General features: G+C 42.6%; 1 protein-coding gene across 3 annotated transcripts; it reads left to right on the top strand.

Moving 5' to 3' along the window:
* Nucleotides 1-1031: 1031 nt before the first annotated feature.
* On the top strand, nucleotides 1032-26953 carry IRF6 (interferon regulatory factor 6). Of its 3 annotated transcripts, none has more exons than XM_082227653.1 (8): nucleotides 1032-1180; nucleotides 14111-14287; nucleotides 16451-16655; nucleotides 17663-17788; nucleotides 21747-21899; nucleotides 22827-23219; nucleotides 23828-23946; nucleotides 25601-26953. In XM_082227653.1, exons 2-8 carry the CDS (start codon nucleotides 14114-14116, stop codon nucleotides 25820-25822), a joined length of 1392 nt encoding a protein of 463 aa, XP_082083779.1. In that variant the 5' UTR covers nucleotides 1032-1180; nucleotides 14111-14113; the 3' UTR covers nucleotides 25823-26953. The 3 variants fall into 3 exon arrangements, with proteins under 3 accessions (XP_082083779.1, XP_082083778.1, XP_082083777.1); XM_082227652.1 differs by lacking the exon at nucleotides 1032-1180 and adding an exon at nucleotides 4806-4887; XM_082227651.1 differs by lacking the exon at nucleotides 1032-1180 and adding an exon at nucleotides 4810-4974.

Below are 26953 nucleotides of genomic sequence, written 5' to 3'. Positions count from 1 at the left end.
TGCCTTTGCTGGGCATCAAAACAGGCAAACCAAGAGGATTCCACTCGAGATTCCATGTCTGTGGCCTGACAGCGTCTAGCAAAGGTTAAGGATGAAATGTTTAACAGTGTCAAAAACGTAAGACCATGTGCCACATATGCTACTTAAACTACCGGTAGCTGTTTTATTTAGGAATGTCCTACAGCTGAGAAGCATCCTTACCCTGGCTGCCCCCTGAAGAAGAAAATTCTATTTCTGAGATTCATTAGAATTCAATAAATGTTGGCTCGTTTGAAAAGCTGTTTCTCCTTTGCCTTCCTACACAGTGCCTTCCTTCCCTCTCTTTTCTCCCCTGTACATTATTGTAACAGGAAAAGAAGGGCATGTTCCTTTCTCAAGTGTGCTTTGATCAATACTGTACCCACCCATTTTGTATACCTTTTTTCTTTTCCAAATTTTAATCTGAAAAGGAGTTCTTTGAAGGCAGTGGCTGCTATTCAAAACAGAGTTAGGGAGGCTTAATCCCACTGAAATCAAGTATGCCTAGTGTGCTTGTGTTTGTGTTTGTGTGTGTGTTTCTCTAACACCGGAATACAATCTTACTTTAAAAACAAACAAGAGTGAAAGCACGGCTACATCTATAACACTGTATGGCTACAAGCCATAACATGTAGCTTCCTGCAGGAGCAACATACACAATAATGTTATGGTGATGGGCTATATTGTGAACTGCCTTGAGATCTTTTGATGAAGGCTAGTATATTACACACACACAAACACACACACACACACACACACACACACACGAGTCTAATGATACTGATTCAAGGCTAGCAGAAAATAGCAATAAGGGCGGGGGTGGACGGACATCTAGACTTTAAAATCTTCCAGAAATGCCTCATAACTAATTTTGAGTTTGTGGTTTTGAACCTTGCACAAGCCCGTCTTTCCAAAATTAGCAACACCTTGGAAGCAGACTACTTTCTGTGTGGGTAGAAGCAAAAAAGGAAAATGCTTTCCTTTTTCCTGATTCATTTCCATAGAATTACAGTGTGTTACTTGCTCTCTCGAAACCAAGATTTGTTGAGTCATAGATCCCCACCTTAGTTTAAGGTAATGTGAGTGAAGGATCATATCAAGAACATACTGGAGAAGACTTTGTTGGGGAGAAGAATATGCTGTCCAGATATTACAAACAAAGGTAAGCTTCTTCGTACGAGGGGAAGTGAGAGTAGATGGAGCATTTTGATGCTCTTAATCTTTCAGTTGTTCTCTATAAAGGTTCCAGAGGATGGCACTAAGGAATATTGGCATACTGTTTCATTCTGAAATAAGGAACTTAAGTGTCGTAGGTTTGCAATGTCCAAGTTTTGTTTTGTTTTTGTAAAGAACTACTAAAAAGATAATACCATTCATTAACTATATTTGAACTGGAATATTTCACTGTAAGGTGCTTCCAAAGCATTTTGTGGGTAGGGAAAATAAAAATAAAATGCATGGCCAAATTAGGAAGAGAATTAAAGGACAAGAGGAGACCCAAACATTTTGTCCAGTCATATGTGTGCCTGCCTGGACTTTGAGATCTTCTGTGGAGGCCACTAAATGGCTGTTGTGGCAGGGTCTTCTGAGGGTGGGAGTTGTACTTTTTTCTTTCTTCAATATCGTGCTTTTTAATGGTTTTAAGTGTTCAAATTCAGTGGTGTTTTAATATGGCAACTTATTTGTTCTTTAAAAAATATTTACAGTGGTACCTTGGGTTACAGCCGCTTCAGGTTACATACGCTTCAGGTTACAGACTCTGCTAACCCAGAAACAGTGCTTCAGGTTAAGAACTTTGCTTCAGGATGAGAACAGAAATCGTGTAGCGGTGGCACAGCGGCAGCGGGAGGCCCCATTAGCTAAAGTGGTGCTTCAGGTTAAGTACAGTTTCAGGTTAAGAATAGACCTCCAGATGAATTAAGTACGTAACCAGAGGTACCACTGTACTGTATATTGATTGGTATGTTTCCAGTTGTATCCGTTTCAGTTCAAGTTTTGAACCTCCTTGAGTCCTCTACTGGGAGAAAGGCAGGATCTAAATAAAATAAGGATAAATAAGAACATAAAAAGAGCCTGCTGGGTCTGGCCAGTGGCTCATCTAGTCCAGCCTCCTGTTCTCACAGTGACCAACCATATTCCTGTGGGAAACACTCAAACAGGATCCAAGTGTAAGCGCACTCTCCCCTCCTGTGATTTCCAGCAATTGGTATTCAGAAGCATACTGCCTCTGACCGTGGAGGCAGATCATGGCCATTAAGCCCAGAACCTTGTATTTAAACACATCTGTAAGACTCTTCTGTGACATTTTCAGATTATAGCATGCTGCATGCAAAGAGTAAAAATGAACAAAACGTTTCTCCAAAAAGGTGACAGTAAAAATGGCAGAAACGAAAAGGTTGCTGCTTGAAAAAGTAATGTGAGAAGGTGTATAGTAGAAATATAAAGCAAGTATTTAATTTATTACAAACTCTTCTTACCATATTCTTCAGTCTGAACACCTTCAGAATGGCTTGCGTCAATTTAAAACAGCGAGAGATAGCCAACCAAGCCATAGTCATAGCCCACCCACTGAAATCAATTGAGTCAAGTTACGCAACTCCACTGATTACAGTGAGTCTGCTCTGCGAATGACTAACATTGGGTATCATGCAGTAACAATAAACCATGTAGTGTATCATGTGGCTCTCTGATCTACTGATGGTGCTGAAACCAAAAGAAATAATTTAGTTTACTGCTTTGTGGATCAAGGCTATCTGGCATTCGCCCAACTAAAATGGATGGTGTTTAAAGGAGGCTAAAAGTTAGCCGCTAACATATCACAACTGTGAGTATGAACACTTCCTCCCTCTCTTTTTTCATATTGCCTGCCATTGACACTTATAGGCTGTGTAAACAGACACAGCCTCCAGTACGTACCCCACTGCTGGTCTGGGAAGCAAGTTTACCCACAATCCATTTTGAACCTCTATCTATCCTGTCATTTCTTATGAAATACTGCATTTTGATGTATTTCTCTCCAAAGCAGCTTCAAGCCAAATTGAGAAAAAGAATGATATTGAAGTTGGTAATGTGTATACAGCAATGTATCCTCAGAGAGAATTTTATTTGTTTTTTTTTAAATTTGTTTGTCTCTTTATCTTGCCCAAGGAAACCCAAAGCAACTTTGGTATTTTGTTGTATTCGGTTGACTTCATAGTCACAAACAAAGGCTTTTGGGGCACCACAAACATTAACCCATTTGCAGCACATTCTTATGCATGACCCCCAAAACGAAGTCACACTATATTCCAGGAGACTTTTGTTCAGGCAAGCACGCATTGCATTGCAATCACATTGTTGTGGGAGCTATTGCAGGCAAGGGACTACTTCATCAGTTGTATGGAGTGGAGAGAAAATATGTGCAGACATATATGTAGGCGCTCAAGTCTTGTGCAGGGAAAAACTAATATATTCTTATTATCCTCCTTGTATGTGTGTGTGTGGGGGAAGCTATTTATTATTTTAAAAAATTATAGTCTGCTGTTCATCGCGTACTGATACCAGGGTGGAGTACAACATAAAACCAAGGATACAACACCCACCCACACCCTCCCCAGGTACATCTTCACTTGTTATTGAAATGATAACAGGATCAGCACCTGACATACCTGTCCGGAAACGGAACTCCACAAAGGATGCCCTACTCCACATCAGCACCTCAATGAGTCTCCCTGAAAGAGAACTAGGAGATGGTGGCAGTTTTGTGTGGGGAAGTGACTAAAGGGAGGGAAAGGGTTCAGCTGTGGTCCAGCTCCGAGGGCCTTCTGGCAGTTCCCTCACTGTGAGAAGTGAGGTTACAGGGAACCAGGCAGAGGGCCTTCTTGGTAGTGGCGCCCATCCTGTGAAATGCCCTGCCATCAGATGTCAAGGAAATAAACAACTATCTGACTTTTAGAAGACATCTGAAGGCAGCCCTGCTTAGAGATGTTTTTAATGTTTGATGTTTTATCGTATTTTTAATATTCTGCTGTGAGCTGCTGAGAGTGGCTGGGGTATAAATAATAAATTATATTGTTGTTGTTGTTGTTGTTGTTGTTATTCAGCAGCAGCTCCTTTCTCCAAGCTTGGTGCTGCTTCTCACAGCTGCTTTTCCTTCAAGAACAGGACAAAACCCAACAGCATTGGGAGACAGTTACACATATCTACTGGATGACATCTATTTTGACCCTCACAATTTCAGCAGCAGAATTCCCCTCCAGCGTGGCTGATGGGTGTGTTTCATCGGAGAATTGCTCATCAGCAATTTTATAGGAACCGCTCTTATGCTGCCGCGCTTAACTTTCAAGGAAACTGAGAAGTTTTGAGTAATTTAAGTACGAGTAGCAGTGGCAGCCAGACTCAAATCAAGTTTTAAACCCGCAAGGCAGAGAAGCAAAAGAGGCACCTGATATTGGAGAAGGGGAGTGGGGGCGTACTGGTTAAACCAGTTGCACCGACACCAACACTTTCCCATGAAAACGAGAGGATTTTTTTTTTAAAAGCTTCAAATACACTACATCCTTTTACCTCTGTTGTGGGAGAGGGGAGAGAGAATGAAGAGGGTCAGCTTGTGCTTATGCCGCGGCCACAGAGAAGAGCACTTTGTCCATGCGCAAGGACCACTTGTTTTACAGTCCTAGGCGAGCTCAACCACGACGTGCCTCTCCGCAAAGCGGCCCGTTTCTTTGTCCCTCCTCTCCTCGCCCCTTTCGCCGCCTACTCCCTTGCTCCTCGCCCGCGCCCCTTTCGCGCCCTCCTCCTCCTCCTTCCTGCAGGGGCGGAGCCGGCAGCGCCTGCGCCCGGCAGCACCTGGCTCAGGTGAACGCGCCGCGGAGCAGAGCCGCAGCCCAGGTGAGGAGCGCCCGAGCGGTGAGTGTCGCGGGAGGGGGGCGAAAACGCCGAGAAGGAAGCTTCCCCCTCCCGACCCGTCTCTTGCAGGTAGGCTCCGTCCCCTCCTGGGCTACGGTCGACGGTCATTCCAGCTCCAGAAACCTGCCCGGGCCTTTGGCGGCTCCAGCTTCCCACCCTCGTGCGCTTTGCTTATCCCCCTGCTCTCCGCGCGCCCTTCTCGCCCATGTGTTTCCTCCTTGCCTGGCCCTCTGTGAACTATTATTACCTCTTGCCCTTTCCCCCCCTCACTCTTCCAAAGCATTTTTTCAAAAGGCTGGTGTTTGTTTTGTTCACAGTTTCTGTTTCCCAGAGTCCTCATTTCCCTCCAAACTTCGCCCTCGTTGCTCTGCGCTCGAATCTAATGGAGGCTTCCTTGCAAATAATGGCTTGGTAGTAAGAGGACACTGCGAAAGCCTGAGGGAAAGAAGGGCTCCTTTGACTATAGCCTTGGGTTAGAAGAAAAGTTCCTGCTCTGGGGCCGTCCACACAAGCAGGAGTTGCTTTACTTGGGGCAAGTAAATAACCTCATGGGATTTAAATCAGTGGACGATGTACAGGACTGGCGTGTTTACTGTGAAGTAGATGGGGAAGGCCAGGGCGCTGCACTAGATAATATTGAACTTGGTAGGAGCTGCTCTTTAGTGCATGTAGCTCCTGCTGCTGTAATGTGCCTGAGCCTAAAGTTTCCAGGTGATTTGGGGAACATTGGAAGTTGCCCTGTGCCCAATATTGTCTACAGAGCCAAATCCTCTGGCCTGGATTTCAGACAGGAAACTTTCCCAGCCCTACCTGGAGCTGCCAGGGCTTTGAATAGGGACCTCTGTATGCAAAGCATGGGTTTTGCTATGGAGCTACTGTTCATGTAGATCACCTGTATGCTGTGGCACACAACTGGAGCAGAGTTGGCTGGGAACTGAACTTCCTGCCTGCTCCTGAGAACAAAGTAACTGGGTCCAGTTAAATGGATCCAGCAAGGATCTACCATGCTTACAACTAAGTCTGAGGATAATAGGCTATCCTGAGTCCATTTTTCTTGTGGGTTATTTGAGTTAAGACAGACCTTTTGTCATGGTAACTGAAGTGTTTGATGCGGGTTGATTAACTTATTCTGGCATTGTTATGCAGATTGTCCTCAAGTTTCAGATCTGAGATTAAAGTCTTCATTTATAGCAGGCCTTGTGCAGCTGCACCAGAGAGGAGTTGTAAACACTTATGTTACCTCATCATGTGCATTTCTAGAATGACCACTTTTCTTGTGCCTCATCAAAGGACAGGGTTTAATAATATTTAATATAAGGGCTTAACTTTGTGGTATTTGGTCTAAAAAGCCGGATAGCCTAGTTACAATAAAGCGGGGAGCTTTATCTCTGTGGATGACACTTGGTGATATTCAGTGTGGAATAATAAAAATGAAAGCAGAGCTTTAAAGTTTGATAGTTTATTATGTTAAAAATTAGTAATGGAGGTATGACCATGCAAAGTAAGGGGTGAGGAGCCTCAGGCCCAGGGTCCTCCAGGCCTCTCTGTTTGGCATGTGGTCCTCTCCCCAGACTGTACATCCTTCTCAGCCACACTCCCTTCCCTAGCCTTTCTTCATACCCTGCCCCCCTTGAGTGATTTTGCCTCTCTGAAGTGTTTCCTTGAACTCTGAGTGCCTCTTAATTGGTTGGGGGGGGGAGTACAGCTTAAAGATAAAATTTGCATTTGTTTCTTCATTTTTGCTTTTGGCTCTGCCCATCACTATCTTGCGGCCTAGAAATGTAGCCCTCATTCTGAAAAACTTTCCCCACTCTGGATATTTAGAGAAGCATTTATTTATTAACTTCTATCCCATCCTTCCTCCCAAGTGAGCTGGGTAAGGAGCTGGACATCAAAGTGGTAAGACGTTCTTATTTAAACAAACCTACCCAGTTGTTCTGGGACGTGGGTGGCACTGTGGTCTAGACCACAGAGCCTAGGGCTTGCCAATCAGAAGGTCGGCAGCTTGAATCCCCGCGACGGGGTGAGCTCCCGTTGCTCGGTCCCAGCTCCTGCCAACCTAGCAGTTCGAAAGCACGTCAAAGTGCAAGTAGATAAATAGGTACCGCTCCAGCGGGAAGGTAAACGGCATTTCCGTGCGCTGTTCTGGTTTTGCCAGAAACAGTCATGCTGGTCACATGCCCCAGAAACTGTCTGCGGACAAACGCCAGCTTCCGCGGCCAGTAAAGGGAGATGAGTGCTGCAACCCCAGAGTCGTTCGCGACAGGACTTAACTATCAGGGTTCTTTACCTTTTTATGTCTTTCAGCTATCAAATATATATGTGAAATACAATGTTCTTAAGTTGCTTCTAAAACTTAATAATGATAAATTAGTAACAATAAGTCTGCCACTTCTTTCCAACCTTGTTCATGGGCATAAATATGCTGCAGATAAGGGCTAATGGGTAGGATGTTGGTCCCTGTGAATAATTTTGAGGATAGGGTTGTGATCTTCTTATGTGATGTCTCCATATGGTGACATATCTCTAACATTGCATCTTAGTGCTGGGAAATTATGCACCTAATGAATTTCTGCCTGCTTGCTAAAGGCACTGTATCTCAGTTGGGAGTGGGGAGGAGGGAAATGAAGCAGTCCTATTTGGATATTTGCTGGTCCTGACAAAATTGTTACCCTTTGAGGATGGAACACTGAAATAGTGTTGGTCTGTTTTCCAGCAGTCGTTCTTTGAAGTTTAGCTCCCAAGGAGACAAATATGTCTGGGGGACGCATCTTGCTTCTAGTGCACATGCATATAAGTATGTGCATGTGAATGCAAATGTGTTTATGTGCTGCACAGGCTGCTATTTGACACACCGTAGGCGAGAACAAGAATATTGGAAGCATGTCTGTATTTTTCTTTGTGGAATGTTTGAGGGGGTGTACTTGAGACAACTTAAGGAAAACAAAATGCATTTGAGATTGGTGAAGTAAGATATACTGAATGTGCAGCAATGACTTCACAGGGTCAGAAAAGTGTTGGGAAGGTTTATTCAACTCATTTAGGAGCTTAATGATAAGAATTGCATAAAAGAATTTTGAGCAGCATGCCTTCAAGCTACCAGCATGGGGCATACAAATAGCCCGCAGTAGTATCTGAAGAGCATTCTTAGATAACTGTCTGCCTAGTTTGCCAACATACAAGTCTGTGAAGCAAGAGGTGGGATTTGTACTTTTGGTTTCCCTAATTTGGTTGTGCCAGAGCCCTGCCTAATGTTAAGTGACTGCAGTACTTTGGATACTGCTCTACAGTACAGTGGTACCTCAGGTTAAGAACTTAATTTGTTCTGGAGGTCCGTTCCTAACCTGAAACTGTTCTTAACCTGAAGCACCACTTTAGCTAATGAGGCCTCCTGCTGCCACCATGCTGCTGCCGCACGGTTTCTGTTCTCATTCTGAAGCAAAGTTCTTAACCGGAGGTACAATTTCTGGGTTAGTGGAGTCTGTAACCTGAAGCGTCTGTAACCTGAGGTACCACTGTACTTTGGATACTGCTCTACAGCACTTCCTTAGCTCTCATGAGGAAGTTTTCTTTTCTTTTTTATGATAGGGCTTGTGATCAGTTGCCGTTGTCAGAGAAATATGCTTCAGGATATATTTGGTTTCACTGTAACAATGGAAATCACCTTTTTAAAAAGGCTGGGACAAATTTGCATATGGTCAAATTTTGTCTGGGCTAAAATAACCAATAACTGACTATTACAGAAATACCTTTTTTCCTTAAAAAATGGTATTTGAGCAGGAGGGAAGCTGCATTTCAACAGGAGGGACAGAGGATGCCTTTTATCTTCAGGCACAATTATGCATATACATTATGTCTATTATGTCTTTGTCATTGTGCCACACTAGCAAAAACCTTTAAAAGGAGATTCCAGCACACAGCTGTAGGAATTCATTTACAAAACTGAAACTATCAGACTTGGGTTCACATAAGAGACTGGGACTGGCTAGCTCCCTACAGAAAATTGTTGTCCCTCTTTAGGTGCTTATACATGTGACTAATCTTCCTTTGCCAATTCATCACCGGTTGAGAGTAAGTCACGCCTACTATGATTTCATCTCTTAGTCTGGCCGGATCACCTTTTCATTTGTGCTCTGCATGGTAATCTTTTACATTGTTTGGCTTCACATTCCTTCCTGCCCTCGTTTTCCCCCCCTTCTCTCATGGTATAACTGATGCTGACATTAACACATGCTTCTGATGAAGTGTCTCACGAAAGCAATGTATCTGTTAGCCTGTTGCAGGAAAAATGAGGAGTTGTGTGGCAACCGCTCTGGCTGGCTTCTTGCAAGGTGTTTGGCGAGCACTGCCTACAAATAAAGTGTTTTGTGTCTTGATCTGTAGTTAACTTATGCACTCCATTTCACTTATACTGCATGTAGCTGGAGAAACTGTGTTTGCTGCAGCACATGCCTGCTGCAAAGGTTTGCAGTCAGTTTCTTGAATGCCTCCGTTTGTTTTTTTGTATTGATTGTCATTTTCGCTACTGTGGCTAACAGAATAACAATAGCAATCTGCTTATTTAAATTTATACACATCCCATCTTTTTGCAGAAAGCAGGTCTCCAAAGCATCTGACAATAAGTGAAAAATAATAAACAATAAACACAAGGTTCTTTTTAAAAATAGTGGTGGGGAGAGTAATTGAAAATATCTGCTCCCCATGTCTTATGGCTTCAAAGAACCATAGAATTGTAGAGTTGGAAGGGATCCCAAAGGTCATCTAGCCCAACCCCCTGCAAAGTAGGAATCTCAACCAAAGCATCCATGATAGATGGCCACGCAACCTCAGAAACCTCCAGTGAAGTAGAGTCCACCACCTTCCGAGGGAGTCCATTCCATTGTTAAACAGCTCTTACCATCAGAAAGTTCTTCCTGATGTTTAGTCAGAATACTTTCTTGTAACTTGAAGCCATTGGTTCAGTACCTACCCTACAAAGCCGGAGAAAGTAAGCTTGCTCCATCTTCCGTGTGACTGCCCTTTAGATATTTGAAGATGGCTGTTGTATCTTCTCTCAGTCTCCTCTTATCGAGGCTAAACATACCCAACTCCCTCAACCATTCTTCACAAGGCTTGGTTTCCAGACCGTTTATCATCTTGGTCACCCTTCTCTGCATACGTTCCAGCTTGTCAATATCCTTCTTAAATTGTGGTGCCCAGAATTGGACACAGTATTCCAGGTGGGGGTCTGACTGAGGCAGAGTACAATGGGACTATTACTTCCATTGATCTGGACACCATACTTCTGTTGATGCAGCCTAGAGGAGCATTAGCTTTTTTTGCTGCTCAATCGCACTGTTGACTCATGTTAAGCTTGTGGTTTACTAAGACTCCTAGATCATTTTCACATGTAGTGCTAGTAAGTCAGATGTCCACCATCTTATTTTCATGCAGCTCGTTCTTCCAGTCTAAGTGTAGAACCTTATATACCGGTATGCCTCTATTGAAATTCATTCTGTTAGTTTTGGTCCAGCTCTGCAATCCATTAAGGTCATCTTGAATCCTGATTCTGTCTTCTGCGTCGTTAGCTACACCTCCCAAGTTGGTGTCATCTGCAGGTTTGATGGGCATCCCATCAATTCCTTCATCCAGTTATGATGAAAAGACCACCTGTGCCCCTAGTCCCTTCAGGAACCAGAAACACCATTCACATCAATTCAGTGTCATGTGCTCAAGGCATTAAATGGGATTTGTAAACACTCCAGTGTTGCCCCCTTCACCCCCCCCCCCTTTCTGGCCTCTGCATGGCTCAGCCTTTCTTCCCTTCCCCAGGTTCCTCTTATCCTTCTGCTTTCCCTGGGGAAAACTGCTCTTTAGTGGTCAGTTGGAGCAAACAGCAGTTGGGTTTTCCTTGGATTGCAGTTTGTTCTGGCTTAAAGCTAGAGAGTGGGAAAGGAGCAGGGCAAAGGGAAAACTGTTTGGACCCGTTCTTTCTAGACACTGGACGAGCAGAAGTGGGGGCAAGGCCTTAGATATTTCTGCTGCTGATTTGACTATCCCAGCTGCTGCTGTTCAAAGATTCTCTAGTGATCATAGTCACAAATAATGACTATGCTGTAATGGTGGTACTATTTATCATGTGTTGGATGCTTTGTCTTTACACTATGGCCAACAGCCTAATGAGGAAGCTGACCTTCTTTCTCTTCTGTCTTTTGTCCTTTTTAACCATCCCTCTTCACCACTGATCCCTTTATTTTTCCTCTTGTCTGTCATATTTGCTGTTTTGTTAGTTTTCTGTTCTTATAGGGTTGATTTTTAGTGGAGAATGAGCTTTGTTCTGTGTGTGTGTTGTCTCTGTGTGTTGTCTGTTTCCTTATTGCTTTTATGTATGTTTGGGCTATGATGTCACCTGTTGATGTACCACTGCAGCTCTGGCACTACACCTGAGCAGTTGCAGGGATTCATTACTGGGTGACTGGGTGTCTGTCCACTGATTCCTTAAGATTTTGCAGTGGTGGATGGTGTCTTTGCATTGGAACTTCAATCTTCTGCATTGGCACATGAAGTCTAAAAGCCCAATCATACTTTGACTGTAAGGCCCTACTTTTGCACTTGACTATAAGGCATTGCTGGGGACGCTGGTGGTGCTGTGGTCTAAACCACTGAGCCTAGGAAGGTCAGTGGTTCGAATCCCTGCGATGGGGTGAGCTCTCATTGCTTGGTCCCAGCTCCTGCCAACCCAGCAGTTCGAAAGCACATCAAAGTGCAAGTAGATAAATAGGTACCGCTCCGGTGGGAAGGTAAACGGCATTTCTGTGTGCTGCTCTGGTTTCGCCAGAAGCAGCTTAGTCATGCTGGCTACATGACTCGGAAAACTGTCTGCGGACAAATGTTGGCTCCCTCAGCCAGTAAAGTGAGATGAGCGCCGTGACCACAGAGTCAACCCTGACTGGACTTAACTGTCAGGGGTCCTTTACCTTTACCTTTTTATAAGGCATTGCTGCTTGGTAGTTCTGTTTCTTTAATGATGGAGCTGTTGACTTGCTGTGGATCATATGTTCCTCCCCTGCTGTGTAGCGTCATGCTCTGGTAATGGATGCTTTAGTTGACTGCATTGATGAGTATTTAATATTATGATGACTAATTCTGAAGAAAAAGGATGCTGTAAGAACAATCAGAAAAAAGTGTGTTGGTTCAGAGTTTAAAAACGTGCTTTATCTATGAGGAGCACTTCCAGAAGTATAATATTTAATGAAAATGTTTCAACCATGTGCTCCCAAAAAAGTAAGTATTTTAATGCATGAGGAGATGTGGTGGTGGTGTGATGATTTTCTGGGTATGGGAGGAGCAGAAAAAGCAAGAGGGCCAGAGGGCGTCTTAGAAAACGAAGGTTGAAACAGGGGGTGCTGCAGAAGAGAAGAGATTAGACCCAGGGAAATGAAGGAAACTGAAAAGAGTGAGGAAGTTTGCAGCAACTTGAAATAATCGGCTGTATCCATTGGTGCAGATCTCTTAACATTATTGTGACATCACTCTGGTTATATTTATGTTGATTGTTTATTTCATAGCTGAAAGCTAACCCAGGGCAAGTAAACATGTTATTGCAGCTGCCTGTGCTGCGGTGCCCTTTCTGGCTAATTCGTTTTACTTAAAAGCATTTCTAAACCACTTAATATTTATAAATCTCTATAAACAGTGTACAAAAATAAAACATTAAAACAGAAACATAAAAACAGAGACACAATCTATGGCATATTTCTAAGGAGTGTACACATTTATTAGGCCAGGGATGGGGAGGCAGTGTTCCTCTATATGTTGTTGAACTTCAATTCCCATCAGTCCTTGGTTGCAGTTGATGGAAATTATATAGTCCAGCAACATCTGGAGGACCTCAGGTTCCTCATCCCTGTATTAGACCTGTTGTTGTTGTTATTATTATTATTATTATTATTATTATTATTATTATTCAGATTTCTTCTTGGAGCAGAATAAGGCTGGGATTTCATGTGTCCTAGATAGAAGGGCTCAGTGGTAGGCCACATACTTCACATGCAGAAGATCCCAATTTGAACCCCACAGCATCCCTAGGTACGTCTAGCAAAGGCTCCTCTATCTAGAACCCTAGAGAACTCCAGCGTTGACAAGATAGACCACTGTTCTTACTGATTAGCCTGGTTTACAAGCCACAGTAAGCAAAACAAAGACTTACTGGGATTGCACAAATGTGCCGGCTTCTGGAAGAAGCTTGCAGCTGCTTTGTTCCTTCCTGGTCTTTCCACCCCCTAAACATAGCCAAGGTTTGGCTGACTGTGCTGTCTGAACCTGGGCTCTCTTCTAGCTAGCCATATGACCTGTACCTTGTTTGGATGAGCCTGGTTTGGATGAAACGCTTCGCCAAATCTTTACTTAGCTCAGTGCGGTGCAAGAGTAAAAAAGACCACAAAGGAACAAGGTGAGTTTAAGCTACTCTCTGGTAAACCATAGTTATTGTGATGTGTGAACCAAGCCACATGTAATGTAAAGAGGAACTGCCATTTCAAAGCAAGTCAACTTCAGACCATGACCTATGAAGCTGATGGGTTTAACCAGAGTTTGTTTTAAGCCAGGATTCCTGATTCATACTATTTAACAAGCTGACTGGGGGAGCCCAGTGTATTGTTCTACCATGGCTTAGCATTAATTTATCAGCATGGGTAGTATAAACCATTTTCCTGTGTTCCTTTGTGTGGCTGCTGCTTTCAAATGGTTTCAGAGACATGCCCCACAGTGTGATGCAGTGACAAAAGTAAAGTGTCCTAGATGCTACTGGTAGGAAGAAAGAAGCAGACACAATTTTGGAGGGGCTAGAGGCCACAGATGTGTTGCAGTATCTAGTTGTGGTCTTGTTAGTTAAAAACTAAAACTATACCATACAACTAAGTCCCATTTGTTCAGCTGTTCTATCCCATCTTAGAATTGGTGTCCTCAGTGTATTAAAAATGGATAAAGGCTGAGATTTTAAATTAGAATTCTCATTTATATTTGGGGGGGCTATGCTCACCTGAGTTCAGCTAGTATTTCCAAGCTTATCTTGATAAGTTTAAGTTGACTGGATTCTCCCCTCCCACACCTTCAACAAAACTCAGGGAGTTGGCATGGTGTTTAAAGCAGCCACAATTGGTTTCTATTGCTTTGTTATCTAGAAAATGAAATGCTGTTTGCATTTGCTCTCCCCCCCCCACTCCAGATAATGGCGTTACATCCACGGAGAGTTCGATTGAAACCCTGGCTGGTAGCTCAGGTAGACAGTGGTATGTATCCCGGTCTCATATGGCTTAACAGGGTTGCAAAGCGATTTCAGATCCCTTGGAAGCATGCAACTCGGCACAGCCCTCAACATGAAGAGGAGAACACAATTTTTAAGGTAATGAAATAATTCCATTCCACTTTGGAGAGCCAGTGTAGATGAACTAGCAGCCATGGACTGGTGAAATCCAGATTCATGTTCAGCCATGCACTAACCTTGGCCAATCATTATACTGTCTTACGGAGTTATTACAGGGATAACATAGGAAAACCCCCCCACCCTTATTTGCCATCCTGAGCTCCTTAGAGGACGGGTGGGATGCAAGTGTAATAAAAAGTATTACAGGTGACTTGCAGCAGCTAAGACCATTGTTTGCCAGCACCTTCTGCTTCATAGTCCAGGAGGATCACTGCTCCAAATGAATATGCATTTGCCTCCACTTCTTCCGTTTAGAAGGCTAATGCATTTCCTAGTGTTCATTTGTTTTGTTCATGTGATAGCAATTGCTTTAAACTTGGACATCATGGCATGCCACCGTATTCTGTTATTGAATGGTGTTTTAGTTACCATGGGATCAAATTGGTCAGCTGTGCTTTTAAAGCAAATATGATCCTGTGAATCTGTGAAGAGGAGATATGCAGCACCATGGATGTGTGCTCAGATCATAATACGACTTGTACTGGGAAATACTGTGGCAAAGCAATGTGAAAGAGGTTGTTCTATTTATATCATTCATATTTCAAGTACTTGTGGGATAGAGAGATGCCTCGATAGTTTCCGCAATCTGTTCTGTCACCTTTTTTAAAGAGATTGATAGTTTTGGCATAATGCTGGTGGTCAACCAAAAAGGGTTTAAAGACTGTCTCAAGGCAAATCTAAAAAAATGTAGTATAAACACCGACAACTGGGAAACACTGGCCTGCGAGTGCTCCAGCTGGAGAACAGCCTTTACCAAAGGTGTCATGGTCTTTGAAGACACTCGAACTCAAAATGCAAGGGAGAAACGTGCTAAGAGGAAGGCACACTTGGCAAATCCACACCGTGATCAACTCCCGCCCGGGAACCCATGTCCCCACTGTGGAAGGATGTGTGGGTCCAGAATTGGCCTCCACAGTCACTTACGGACTCACTGTTAAAATTGTGTTTCTGGAAGACAATTTTACTCGGCTACGAGTGATCGCCAAAGAAGAAGAAGAAGAAGATGACTTGTGGGATACAGCTTCCTCCCTCCCAATCAGCTGCTTTTTGCCTTATCATCACTCTGTGTACTCTGTGCTCCTGCAGAGTTGATTTTCCTGTCCTTTATCTGGTTGTTGACTGTTTCTCTTTGAAGGTAGCTCTTTAGTGGCTTCCCTTCTGAGAATCAAGGTTCTAGTTATCTACTTCTTAAGTCTTCATCTCTTCTCAAGTTAAGAGTCCTGCAGCATGCCAGCTGAGTCCCGTAAACCTGCATAGACTTGCACTGCACAAGGCTCTTCTAGTTTATTGCTGTTGGTTTTTGACCTTGTTCTGATGAACTGTTTATATTTTGGTTCTCAGACTGAACTGAATTTGATGCAGAAATTATTTTAGATCATTTTATACGTTCTGGAAGCAAACTCCTAGGCATTAGCAATGGCTACTGTTTTAAGGAGAATTTTACAAATTTTCTGTGTTAAGAGATTTTGTTAGAAGATTATTGAGCAAAGCCATGCTTTTGTGGTGACCTGTGAAATGTTCTTTCTGTGGAGGCTTGCCTGGCATCTTCCTTACATATTTTTAGGCACCACACAAAAGCATCCCTCTTCTTTCAGGCTAAATAAACAATCTATGGCCTTTTATATGAGAGGGTTGTTTGTTACTCTGTTATGTATTTTTTTGTTTTTAGATTGTAAACTGCCCTGTGATCCTCAGATGAAGGGTGGCATAGAAAATTAATAAATAATGTTACCAGGATAAATCTGGGACCTTAATTCCACATACAAATAAGAAAATAAATGAGAGCCTGGTTTGCCATTAGATTGGGTTCCTTTAGACACAATTGGGTGGCCTCTATTGGAATGGTCTGTCATACCATGCATAAAAATTGGTTTGGATAATCCTAAAATGATTTGTGCTGCTTTTGTCTGTTTGTGTTGGGGAGGGGAAAAACAGTACCAGTCATGTCTGGCTGGCTAGCTGCTGCACTAAGTATTTACTGCCTAGACTTATGTGATAAATGCAAGTTTGTTTGGTAGCATGATTCAACATTAGCTGGCATGATGACAGTACTTAACTGAGCATGATGTACTTTGCTCCCAGGCCTGGGCTGTGGAAACAGGAAAGTATCAGGAAGGAGTTGATGATCCTGACCCTGCGAAATGGAAAGCCCAGCTCCGGTGTGCTCTCAATAAAAGCCGGGAATTCAACCTGATGTATGATGGCACCAAAGAGGTGCCAATGAATCCTATTAAAATTTATGAAGTGTGTGACATTCCACAATCCCAGGGAGCAATAATTAATCCAGGTGAGATGCACAGTGATTCTGTTGGTTTTTAAGGAAGCCTGGTAACAGGAAGTCTTCTATATGCCATGATGTTATGTTGTTAGTGACTCCTGCTGGATAACTCGTTTTTAATTGAGTAAGCATTTCACCTACTCATTTGTGCAACATAACTAACACAAAGTGAACTGTAGGTGACAGTTCTGCCTAGTCAAGGTTGCTTTCTGCTCACCCACAAATTCAACACAGGGATGTTATTAATTGTTCAGCTTTCTGTTTTGCTTTTAATCAAGTCTAAAAGAGAAAAAAATTCAGGAGAAAGCTTTGAAGATCAGGTGCATGCTACTAAAAGCCAGAAGCAAGAGGGGAAAAGGCATGGTGTCTGGGCTTAAGGGCTTTCAGTTCTTCGTGGTCTTCCTTTCCCTTGTTCCCTCTTTTGCACATTGTCCTTAAGCAGGCATTCTAATAAGATGGCAGTCTTTAAAATTCAATTCTTCCAGAAATGAGTGTTTCATTAAATGAAATTCACTGGGAATTTCTCCTGCATGTTTACCATTGAAAGAAATGGACCTCACTGGGCACATGTATGCGTACCTGGTAGAAACATTTTTTGGACTTAGCTGTTGGATGCAGAAGGCTAGCAGGTTCTGGGATCAGGTAAATGTTCTTCTGGCCCTCTGTGCACCTTTGTTCAAACCAGCTGAGAGGTTGGATGAGGCCGGTTGTGGGATTCTGGTTGGATAGTACAAGGGCTGGGAGAGAGTTGCTTCATGCTATCATGTCTTCCATGCATAAGCTGAGAAGCATGAAAAGACTATTGGCTCTGGTGCTGTTTCTGGAGCTATGAAGCAAACCAAACAGTACTTGGAATAAAAATCCCCAGGAAAGAGATGTTTGTACACAGTGCTACTAGTAGAATTTTTCTGTGTAACTTCTGTGGGTCACACAAATGTCCATTCCACTTCTTTATTCTCTTCAGTTGATAAAATTCCATATTACTTGCTAATTCTCCAACTGCACTTTTCCTACAGGTTCTACTGGTTCCGCTCCATGGGATGAGAAGGATAATGAGCTTGATGATGAAGATGAGGATGAATTAAACCAGCCTCAATCTCATGTAGCTATTCAGGATACCTTTCCATTTCTTAATATCAATGGTTAGTAGATAGACCCTGGCACAGAGTGCACATCAAACCCTATCGTTTAAATGGCATTTTCCTCTTCATTATTACAATATGAAACAACCATGCTTTCAGAAAACAATCTTTTAAAAATCTCTGGATTGCAGCTCGGCTAGCAGTTGCTTGGCCAGTACGCTGCAGAAAATGGCAAAAGAAGAAAGGCAAAGTCTGCACTATATGAGAAGTACAAGATTAGTCTGAACTGAAATATTCCTATTGTTCTGTGTCGATATGTTCATACACATGTTTAGTATGGTCTAGCTGTCCTAAAGCTAGCTAGGTGTGAAGGAAAAGGCCATTCCTTTGAAATCTGTGCTGCTGTCATGGGTTGAACTGGGCCCTTGAGAGTTGTGAGGGCGACTGGGGCAGGGTGTGGAGAGATATTTGTGCCTTCCCCTTTGGTTCCAGGGATGCTGTTCCAAGTGGGGCAACAGGCTGTTGCAGCGGCTCCCAACAAAATATTAAAAATAGAATCAAACATTAAAAACTTCCCTAAACAGGGCTGCCTTCAGATGTCTTCTAAAAGTCAGATAGTGCTGTTTATTTCCTTGACATCAGATGAGAGAGCATTCCAAGGGGGGGTGCCACTACTGAGAAGGCCCTCTGCTGGGTTCCCTGTAACCTCACAATGAGGGAACCGCCAGAAGGCCCTCAGCACTGGACCTCAGTGTCAGAGCTGAACAATGGGGGTGGAGTTGCTCCTTCAGGTATACTGGGCCGAGGCCATTTAGGGCTTTAAAGGTCAACACCAAGACTTTGAATTGTGCTCGGAAACGTACTGGGGGCCAATATAGGTCTTTCAGGATCGGTGTTGTATGGTCTCGTCAGCCACGCGCAGTCACCAGTCTGGCTGCCGCGTTCTGGATTAGTTGTAGTTTCCAGGTCACCTTCAAAGGTTAGCCCCACATAGAGCTCATTGCAGTAGTCCAAGTGGGAGATAACTAGAGCATGCACCACTCTGGCGAGACAGTCCGCGGGCAGGTAGGGTCTCAGCCTGCATACCAGATGGAGCTGGTAGACAGCTGCTCTGGACACAGAATTGACCTGCACCTCCATGGACAGCTGTGAGTCCAAAATTACTCCCAGGCTGCGTACCTGGTCCTTCAGGGGCACAGTTACCCCATTCAGGACCAGGGAGTCCGCCACACCAGCCCACCCCGTGCCCAAAAAACAGTATTTCTGTCTTGTCAGGATTCAACCTCAGACTGTTGGGCACTATGCCAAGACCGCACAAGTCACTGTGACAGTCACTTAGCTAGCATTCTAATAAGAGGGTTAATTCCCACAGTGTAGCAAGAGCAGACACGCCTTTTTGCCCAGTGTGTAGCCTATAATGATGATGCAGCTTTGTAAGTCTGTTCCTTGGAGTGTGGTTCTGGTTTAACAGGTTTTAACAGTAATATTGTCTCAGTAGACATATTTGCATAAATTTCCCATGAACCAGACCTTGTTTAAAGTTATATTTTGATGGTGATGTGTTTTGAAATAATATTACTAATCCACAAATGGTGTTTATTATGGTGCCTTTTATAGTATACACTTTTCATTCAATGAACCTTTTTAAAATGTTTATTTTCTCTTGCAATCTAATTGTCTGTCTGGTGCATCTCTACCAATATTAATTCTTTGATCTCATAATAGGGTACATATTTTACTGTCTAGTAAACTGTTCAGTTATAAGTCATAGACGAGTTCACTTATTATTGCATAGGGGGGAGTTTTCCTTCAGTAAGTTTGCAAAAGGCCTAGAGACTGATCTTTCTTTTTCTGTGTACGCTTTGAAAGACATTTTAGGTCAAGTTGGGACATGTTGGCTGTGATGTTAGAATTACACTGGAGAAATCTGAGGGCATTGACCATTGCGTTCAGTAAAGGAAGTTGCTTCTGATTAACCTTGCCAATTATTTCCAAGATACTATACTTTTTACAGCAGGAATGCCAGGCATAAGTTGTTGAGTATATTTTGTACAGAAAGATGGGGTAAATTATTAAGTGAGATAACTCCTGTGGCCATATCAGGACTTTAGGGGGTCCCAATGTGTCTTCTAGCAGTTCTTCCATGCTCCATACATTATTAAATTAACTTCAGTTGATGTCTTTCCCAGGCAAAGCACTAACCACTCAGAGCTGCTGTTGGATTCCACAGCAGTGGGTAGAATCCAACATTGTGCAAATGGCTTTCTGCTTGCGTAGTGGGACTTCACCTTCCTCTCCCTGCACCCCTAAATGTGCTCTGCAGGATCCAGAGGGCTGCACTGGAGAGGATTAGGTTATATCTCCTTTCTTATGTATTGTTATAAGTATTGCATTTTTTGTTACGTTCATATTATAAATGGTTAAACATAGGTAACTTACCCAATCTGCAGGGGGCTTTTTTAATTTTCCCAGTGCTAATGTCTAATTGAGGCAAATTGATAGTTCAATGTTAAGGTCAGTTGGAATTGGCAGTTTTAGTGAACAGTTATAACCTGGCCCTAGGGCATCTACTGGATAGGGGATTTTGTTTTCCAGTCCTTTTGACTGTGACACGCTTGCTTTATAAATGCAACTTTATAAACCAAGTTCCTAGATATCCTCACTACAATTTATAGAAGTATGAGCCATGGATCCCCACCCACCCTTTCTTGGCATAGCAGTTGCACCATCTTGATCACCAGTGCTTTTCAAGTCATTTGCTAAAAACCTGGGAAATGAACTGTCTAGAGTGGTCTTCAACTCATGGGCTGGGACCCATTGCTGGGTCACAGTTTGACCTGGCGTGCAGCAGCACAACCACCATTCAAATGTATGGCAAAAAATTAAGTTTATCCCCAATTGCATGTGTGGGCTAAAGGTGAAGCCTTGGTTGGAAAAGATTGAAGTCTATTGATCGAGAGCGTGCAATTAGTGCTGATATCACGTTATTACTGTGCTTGGAGCTAGATAATGCAAGCTGCATTCTTGCTTCTTACCAAGATATTACTTACTGGGGGGGGGGGGAGTTGTAACCACTGGGGTTCCTTTGCTGATTGAAGACACTTTGATCCAGTGGAGACTTCCGGCAGCAGAACAAAGAACACTATTTCTGTTGATTCTTCCCTTCTCCTGCAACTCCTTTGACCACCAGCTCCAAACTGCTTCAGAGGGTTGTGGGCCCTTTTAGAGCAGTGTGGGAGGTGCTGCAGAGGGAGTCGGAATGAACAAAAGTTGCCTCCCTTTCCATTCAGCTGATGGAAACCTCTGGACACAAGCCAGAGTATCCAAGCTTTCAAGTTCTATTTTGTCAGACTGAATAAAAAGGAAGATAAATTACCATTGGTAGAAGGTTGAATTCTTAGCCACATAAAGTAGTTGAGCTATGCTTGCCATTCCAGTATGAGAAGTGTCCGAGTGACATCTTGAACTGTAATTTTAAAAATGTCAGCAGTCCCTCAGGAAATAATAATAATAATAATAATAATAATAATAATAATAATTTATTTATACCCCGCCCATCTGGACACTCTGGGCAGCTCCCAATCGAGTGTTAAAAACAATACAGCATTAAATATTTAAAACTTCCCTAAACAGGGCTGCCTTCAGGTGTCTTTTAAAGATAAGATAGCTGCTTATTTCTTTCACATCTGATGGGAGTGTGTTCCACAGGGCGGGTGCTGCTACCAAGAAGGCCCTCTGTCTGGTTCCCTGTAACCTGATTTCTTGGAATGAGGGAACCGCCAGAAGGCCCTCGGCGCTGGATCTCAGTGTCCGGGCTGAATGATGGGGGTGGAGACGCTCCTTCAGGTATACAGGACTGAGGCCATTTAGGGCTTTAAAGGTCAGCACCAACACTTTGAATTGTGCTTGGAAACGTACTGGGAGCCAATGCAGATCTCTCAGGACCGGTGTTGTGTGGTCCCGGCGGCCACCCCCAGTCACCAGTCTAGCTTACATAAAATGTACTACTTATGCTTAGATTCCCCAATGGCACCCACCAGTGTGGAGACCTGCAGCCCTGAAGCTGCGTGGCCAAAGAATGAACCTGAAGACATTGAGATGCCTATGCCTCCTCCGGTTATGCCCCATGATATGTTCAGCTCTCCTGAAGTCTGGATTAATTCTCTTCCAAGTAAGTCTTTTTGTTGACTATGTCGCTAGATACATCTAGATTGTTGTGTGCATGTAAAGTCCACATAGGGAGTATACTACATATTGCAAAAACATGCTGAACGTGTACTGTTTTCCCCCTGCAGTTATTTCTGTTTAGATTGGTGTAGCCCAGAGAGCCTTCTGTGCCTGAAAATGTAATGTACTCATTGACATCAGCAGATGAACAAAAGAAACCCAGCTGGAACCTGCTGTTGAATTTGGAATAGTGTGTGTCAGAAGTAACTTCTTACACTAGAAGCTTGTGTAAGAAGAAGCTTGAGGTGGTAGTGATAAGTTTGTGTCTACTGATCAGTGCTGCATTCGTGTGAAGAGCAAGCCTCTCTGCGATAGATGAAGTACTGCTGCTGTTATTTGGTGTTATCTTGTGGTCACCCTGACTTTGGGAGTTGGCTCTTGGTTTCCTTGGCACTTGTAAGGAAGACTAATAATTCTGCCCCTATTCTGTGCAAATTTCATTCAGCCCTAAAAAAGAGCCATGATAACAGGAAGAATAAGAAATCAAGATAACAAACTTTTTATAAAATAATGGAAATGGTTTATTGAATATTTACAGATAAATTGCAAACAGATAAAAACACTGGCAGGATTACTGTAATAACCTGCAGCTTCATAAGAGTTTATATTTAAAGTAGATAATTATATGAGCAAATTAAATGAATTTGGATCTGCAGACAATATTAAAAAATAAATTTAAGGAACCTCAGAAAGAGGAGGAAGGAAGTCAAACTTTGAAATGTTAAAATGATTGTAAAATTAATGAAATGTATACATTTGAAAAGTATAAATAAAAACTTTTTTAAAGTGCTATGATAGACAATACAGGTTGTTGGAATTATGGATCCTGTTGCAGTGTCTGATATTCTAACAATATATCCTTCTAATCAAGTGACAGACCTTGAAATCAAGTTTGAGTATCGAGGCAAAGAGTTTGGGCCAACAATGACTGTGAGCAATCCCCAGGGCTGTCGACTTTTCTATGGAGAACTGGGTCCAATGCCAGATCAAGAAGAACTCTTTGGTCCTATCAATTTGGAGCAAGTAAAGTTTCCAGGACCGGAACAGATCACCAATGAAAAGCAAAAGCTCTTCACAAGCCGTCTGCTTGATGTCATGGACAGGGGGCTGATCCTGGAAGTCAGTGGCCATGCTATTTATGCTATCAGGCTTTGCCAGTGCAAAGTGTATTGGTCTGGACCGTGCGCACCTTCTGGCACCACACCAAACTTGATTGAAAGACAAAAAAAAGTCAAGGTGTTCTGCTTGGAAACATTCTTGAGTGGTGAGTAATTATAATGCTCTTGGTTCACCATCACAGAGTAGCCAATATGTTCTTTTTAATCCCTGAAACATTTTGTATACCCGATTATGGTACTGCAGCCCATTGGGATTGGGTCCCAACCAGTTAAGTCACCTGGGGCTGTGTCTGGTGTTACTGGTATGGTGCAGATAGCAATTTGTGCAGAACTTGCTGGGCTCACAATGTGTACCATATAGTGTTTGCATGCAGGCATTAGTGAATAGGCATTGGTTCGATGTTTGTTGTGCTCTAATGTAGCTGGTTGAAGAGGAGCAATTCTTCCTTCTTCCTTTATTCTTTGCCCCAAATCAATCACCAGAAGGCATAGGTGTGGTTGAAGTTCTCGCCTATGGTCAGTGAAGTGGAATCCCTTATATTTGTTATAGTATACAGGGTCAAAGGGAAAACAGCATTGATAGCTAATATCATTATGGCATCTCTAGACAAAAAGATTATGGGAGAGAAGATAGAAAAGAGAGTAGGAGAATTGGGTTTTGAACTAGAAGAGGCAATATGTGGGAAATAGTGTTGCATCCAATATGTGGGAAATGGTGTTGTACATCACAAGCTTTGCTTTCCCTCCCGCTTAGAACTGATTGCTCATCAGAAAGGACAGATTGCTAAACAACCCCCATTTGAGATCTACTTTTGTTTTGGAGAAGAATGGCCAGATGGAAAATCCAAAGACAGGAAACTGATTGTTGTTCAGGTAAGAGAACAATGAATTGCTAAGGAGCGTTAATTGTCAGAACTTACTGTGAGAACATTTAGTTGACTCCTAGTTTTCACAATATATAACTATGTGCCATTTTATAACCCAGAAACTTTAATTCAGCAGCCTATGCAAATGTACACATTAGCATGCATTCTGCTTCTATCAGGCATGGACAATGCAAAGAACAATGTGACGCTAGAGCCCTGGCCACTGGAAGTCCATTGTCTACAAACATTTAAGACTTGGGGCAGCCTTGATATTTGAAAGCTGGGGTTCTTATAGTGTTGAACCACTGTACTGATATCAGTTTCAGCACTTGTGCATTCATCCACAACACAGACATGCTTATTTGCAATATTTATAGACCACCTTTCCAATGAAAAGGTTTTACAGCACTTTAAAATACAAATAAAAACCATTCATACGAAACAGGGGGAAATATAACTGAAGTAAAACTACCTGAAACTACCTAAAAGCGTAGTCTTTCCACTAATGCCTGAACACCCAAGAGAATAAAAAAATATCAGGGAAGAGAATGTGGATGTCCTCTGGGGGAGCCACATGGCAACTTGGAACATCTGTGTAAATAGTCTCGATCTGATAGATAACAACTTTGCCTTCCTCAAAGAAAGATCTTGAGGTCGGAACTCATGAGTATGGTCCTGTGGGGTGTGTATCTGTATGCGTTTGGAGAAGGCACTCCTTGAGTTGCTTAGGACAAGACAAAACCACCAAAAACTGGCACCTCTGAATTCTGCCCTGAAACAAACTGGTTTCAATGTAGGTGTTATGTAATAGGCGTAATGTGTTTGTGCCAACTGATCCATGTCAATACAGTGGCACCTCTGATGACGAACTTAATTTGTTCCGGAGGTCCGTTCTTAACCTGAGGTACCACTATAGCTAATGGGGCCTCCCGCCGCCACTGCGCGATTTCCATTCTCATCCTGGGGCAAAGTTCTTAACCCGAGGTACTACTTCTGGGTTAGCAGAGTATGTAACCCAAAGCGTTTGTAACCTGAGGTGTTTGTAACCCGAGGTACCACTGTAGATGGCCAATGACCATAGCTGCCACCTGAGAATCTAGGAGTAATGACAGGTCCAGGAGCACCCCCAGGCTAGAACCTGCCCATGAAGGGACAGTGATTCCATCAGTGATAGGCATGTTCTTAGCTAACAGGTCAACTGGGTCCCCAGCTACCATAAGAATAATTGAATAAGTTTGTTGAGTTTGTGCAGTAGTTCATAATACTGCTCTTTCAACTTGGCTGCATTAGCATCCTATCTGTCTGCAACCAATTCTACTTGAAAGGCAGTGCAGACCACGTGGGCCAAATGTTTTATCTGAGGCCTGGCTTTTTCCAGATGATTGGAGCTAACGTCCTGAATTGGTAGGCATTTCAGAATAGTTACCAGTGCATCTACTCTGCTCGCATTGTGAGAACATATGTTGTTTTATTTATCTTACATCCTTATCCTATCTTCCTTCTATCGTGACTAATAATGACTCAAATTGAAAATGTATGCAAGAGTGAAAATTTTTGTGTGTGTTGCTGTTACACCTTCTACTTGAGCTTTTAGCTTATTCTTTTCGGATGCAATTGAAAATCCCATCTGGATTGACGCTGCATAATTTCTTTCCAAACAGGTAATTCCAGTTGTAGCTCGCATAATCTATGAGATGTTCTCTGGTGACTTTACCCGCTCCTTTGACAGTGGCAGTGTACGGCTTGAGATTTCTACCCCTGATATCAAGGACAACATAGTTGCTCAGCTGAAGCAACTCTACCGCCTCTTGCAAAATCATAATGAAGGCTGGCCAATGCAGCCGCCAAGCATGGAGATGGCCCCGCCCCTTGCAGCACAGTGATGTCCTGGTTGTACCTAAATGAGGAATTAGCTGGATTAATGGATTGTGTGTTTATATTTCAATTAATTTTAAATGTCTTTTCAGTAAGTGCAACAGGAATGTATTATGTACAACATAATCTGTTTTAAATTTATACTTTGCAAAAACTGCTCTGGATTAATGCATGTAGACAAGAACATTTGTCTATCCTTTTTCTCTTCAATTAATGTAAATATATCAAATGGCATTTAATTTGTGTGTTAAATGTTACACACAGTTTTCTCTGCATATGTGATCAGCGTTCAAGTGCTCTTTTTAAAAAGTAGTTTCACGAGGCTAACAAAAACACTTTCACCCTAGTTTTCTCTCACCCACTGGCTTGATAACACAGTCAAATTTATTACATAAATTGCATGTTTCTGTATATTTTTATATATAAAAAATATTCAGTGCTCTTGGCACACATGTGAAATGTTAGAATGAATGCAAAACATTTTTTTAGGTGGCCATAATTCTAACTGTTCAGTAAAACTGCTTTGCAAAGTAGTAGTAGATTGAGAAGTTATCTGGATTTTCCACTGCTATTTGATAGTATTTCCTGTCTGTATACACTACAGATGAATAGTGCAAAATAATGACTTAAGTCTTAAAAGGCATAGTTCTTATTAAAGTGACTTCACAATCAGTTGAGCCTGATCTTACAATAAATGAAGTACAGCTAAGGTATTCAGATGATAATAAATTGTTAACTGGAAATCCAAGAAGCTGCTTTTATTGTAGTTCCACGTTGCATGCTACAGCTCAGTACAGCGACTGGTGGCGCCTTCTGTTGGACTAATCCTTGCTAACTTGGATTTGTCCAAAAAGTCTCCATTGTTTGTAAGTATATCAGATTGCTAGAAGATAGGGAAAAGCACCAAAGCCCTCTGCTTGCTCTGTGCAGGACCTGTTTGACATAGATGTAAGAAGACTGTGGAACCTAGGAAATTTGAATACTGTTTGAGATGTAATATAGCTGGCTTTAAATATGACAGTGCTTTCGATGCTAAGCTTTATTCTGAACTGGTTAAATGGCTGCATTTTTGCGTGTTTCTTTCCTTTGCTGGAAAATGCCTTAAAATGTCCCATAATAAAGTTTCTGGTTAACTATAA

Source organism: Podarcis vaucheri (assembly GCF_965113315.1).
Source record: "Podarcis vaucheri genome assembly, chromosome: 6".
Lineage (NCBI taxonomy): Eukaryota > Metazoa > Chordata > Lepidosauria > Squamata > Lacertidae > Podarcis > Podarcis vaucheri.
Note: the sequence above shows the minus strand (reverse complement) of the source record. Positions and strands in the feature narration are given on the sequence as shown.

Bases quoted from the DNA above. Each gene is read 5' to 3' on its own strand.
- IRF6 (XM_082227653.1), top strand. From the start codon at position 14,114: ATGGCGTTACATCCACGGAGAGTTCGATTGAAACCCTGGCTGGTAGCT. The intron at 17,789-21,746 runs GTTAGTAGATAG...ACTTATGCTTAG, and splicing joins TCCATTTCTTAATATCAATG to ATTCCCCAATGGCACCCACC. The intron at 21,900-22,826 runs GTAAGTCTTTTT...CTTCTAATCAAG, and splicing joins CTGGATTAATTCTCTTCCAA to TGACAGACCTTGAAATCAAG.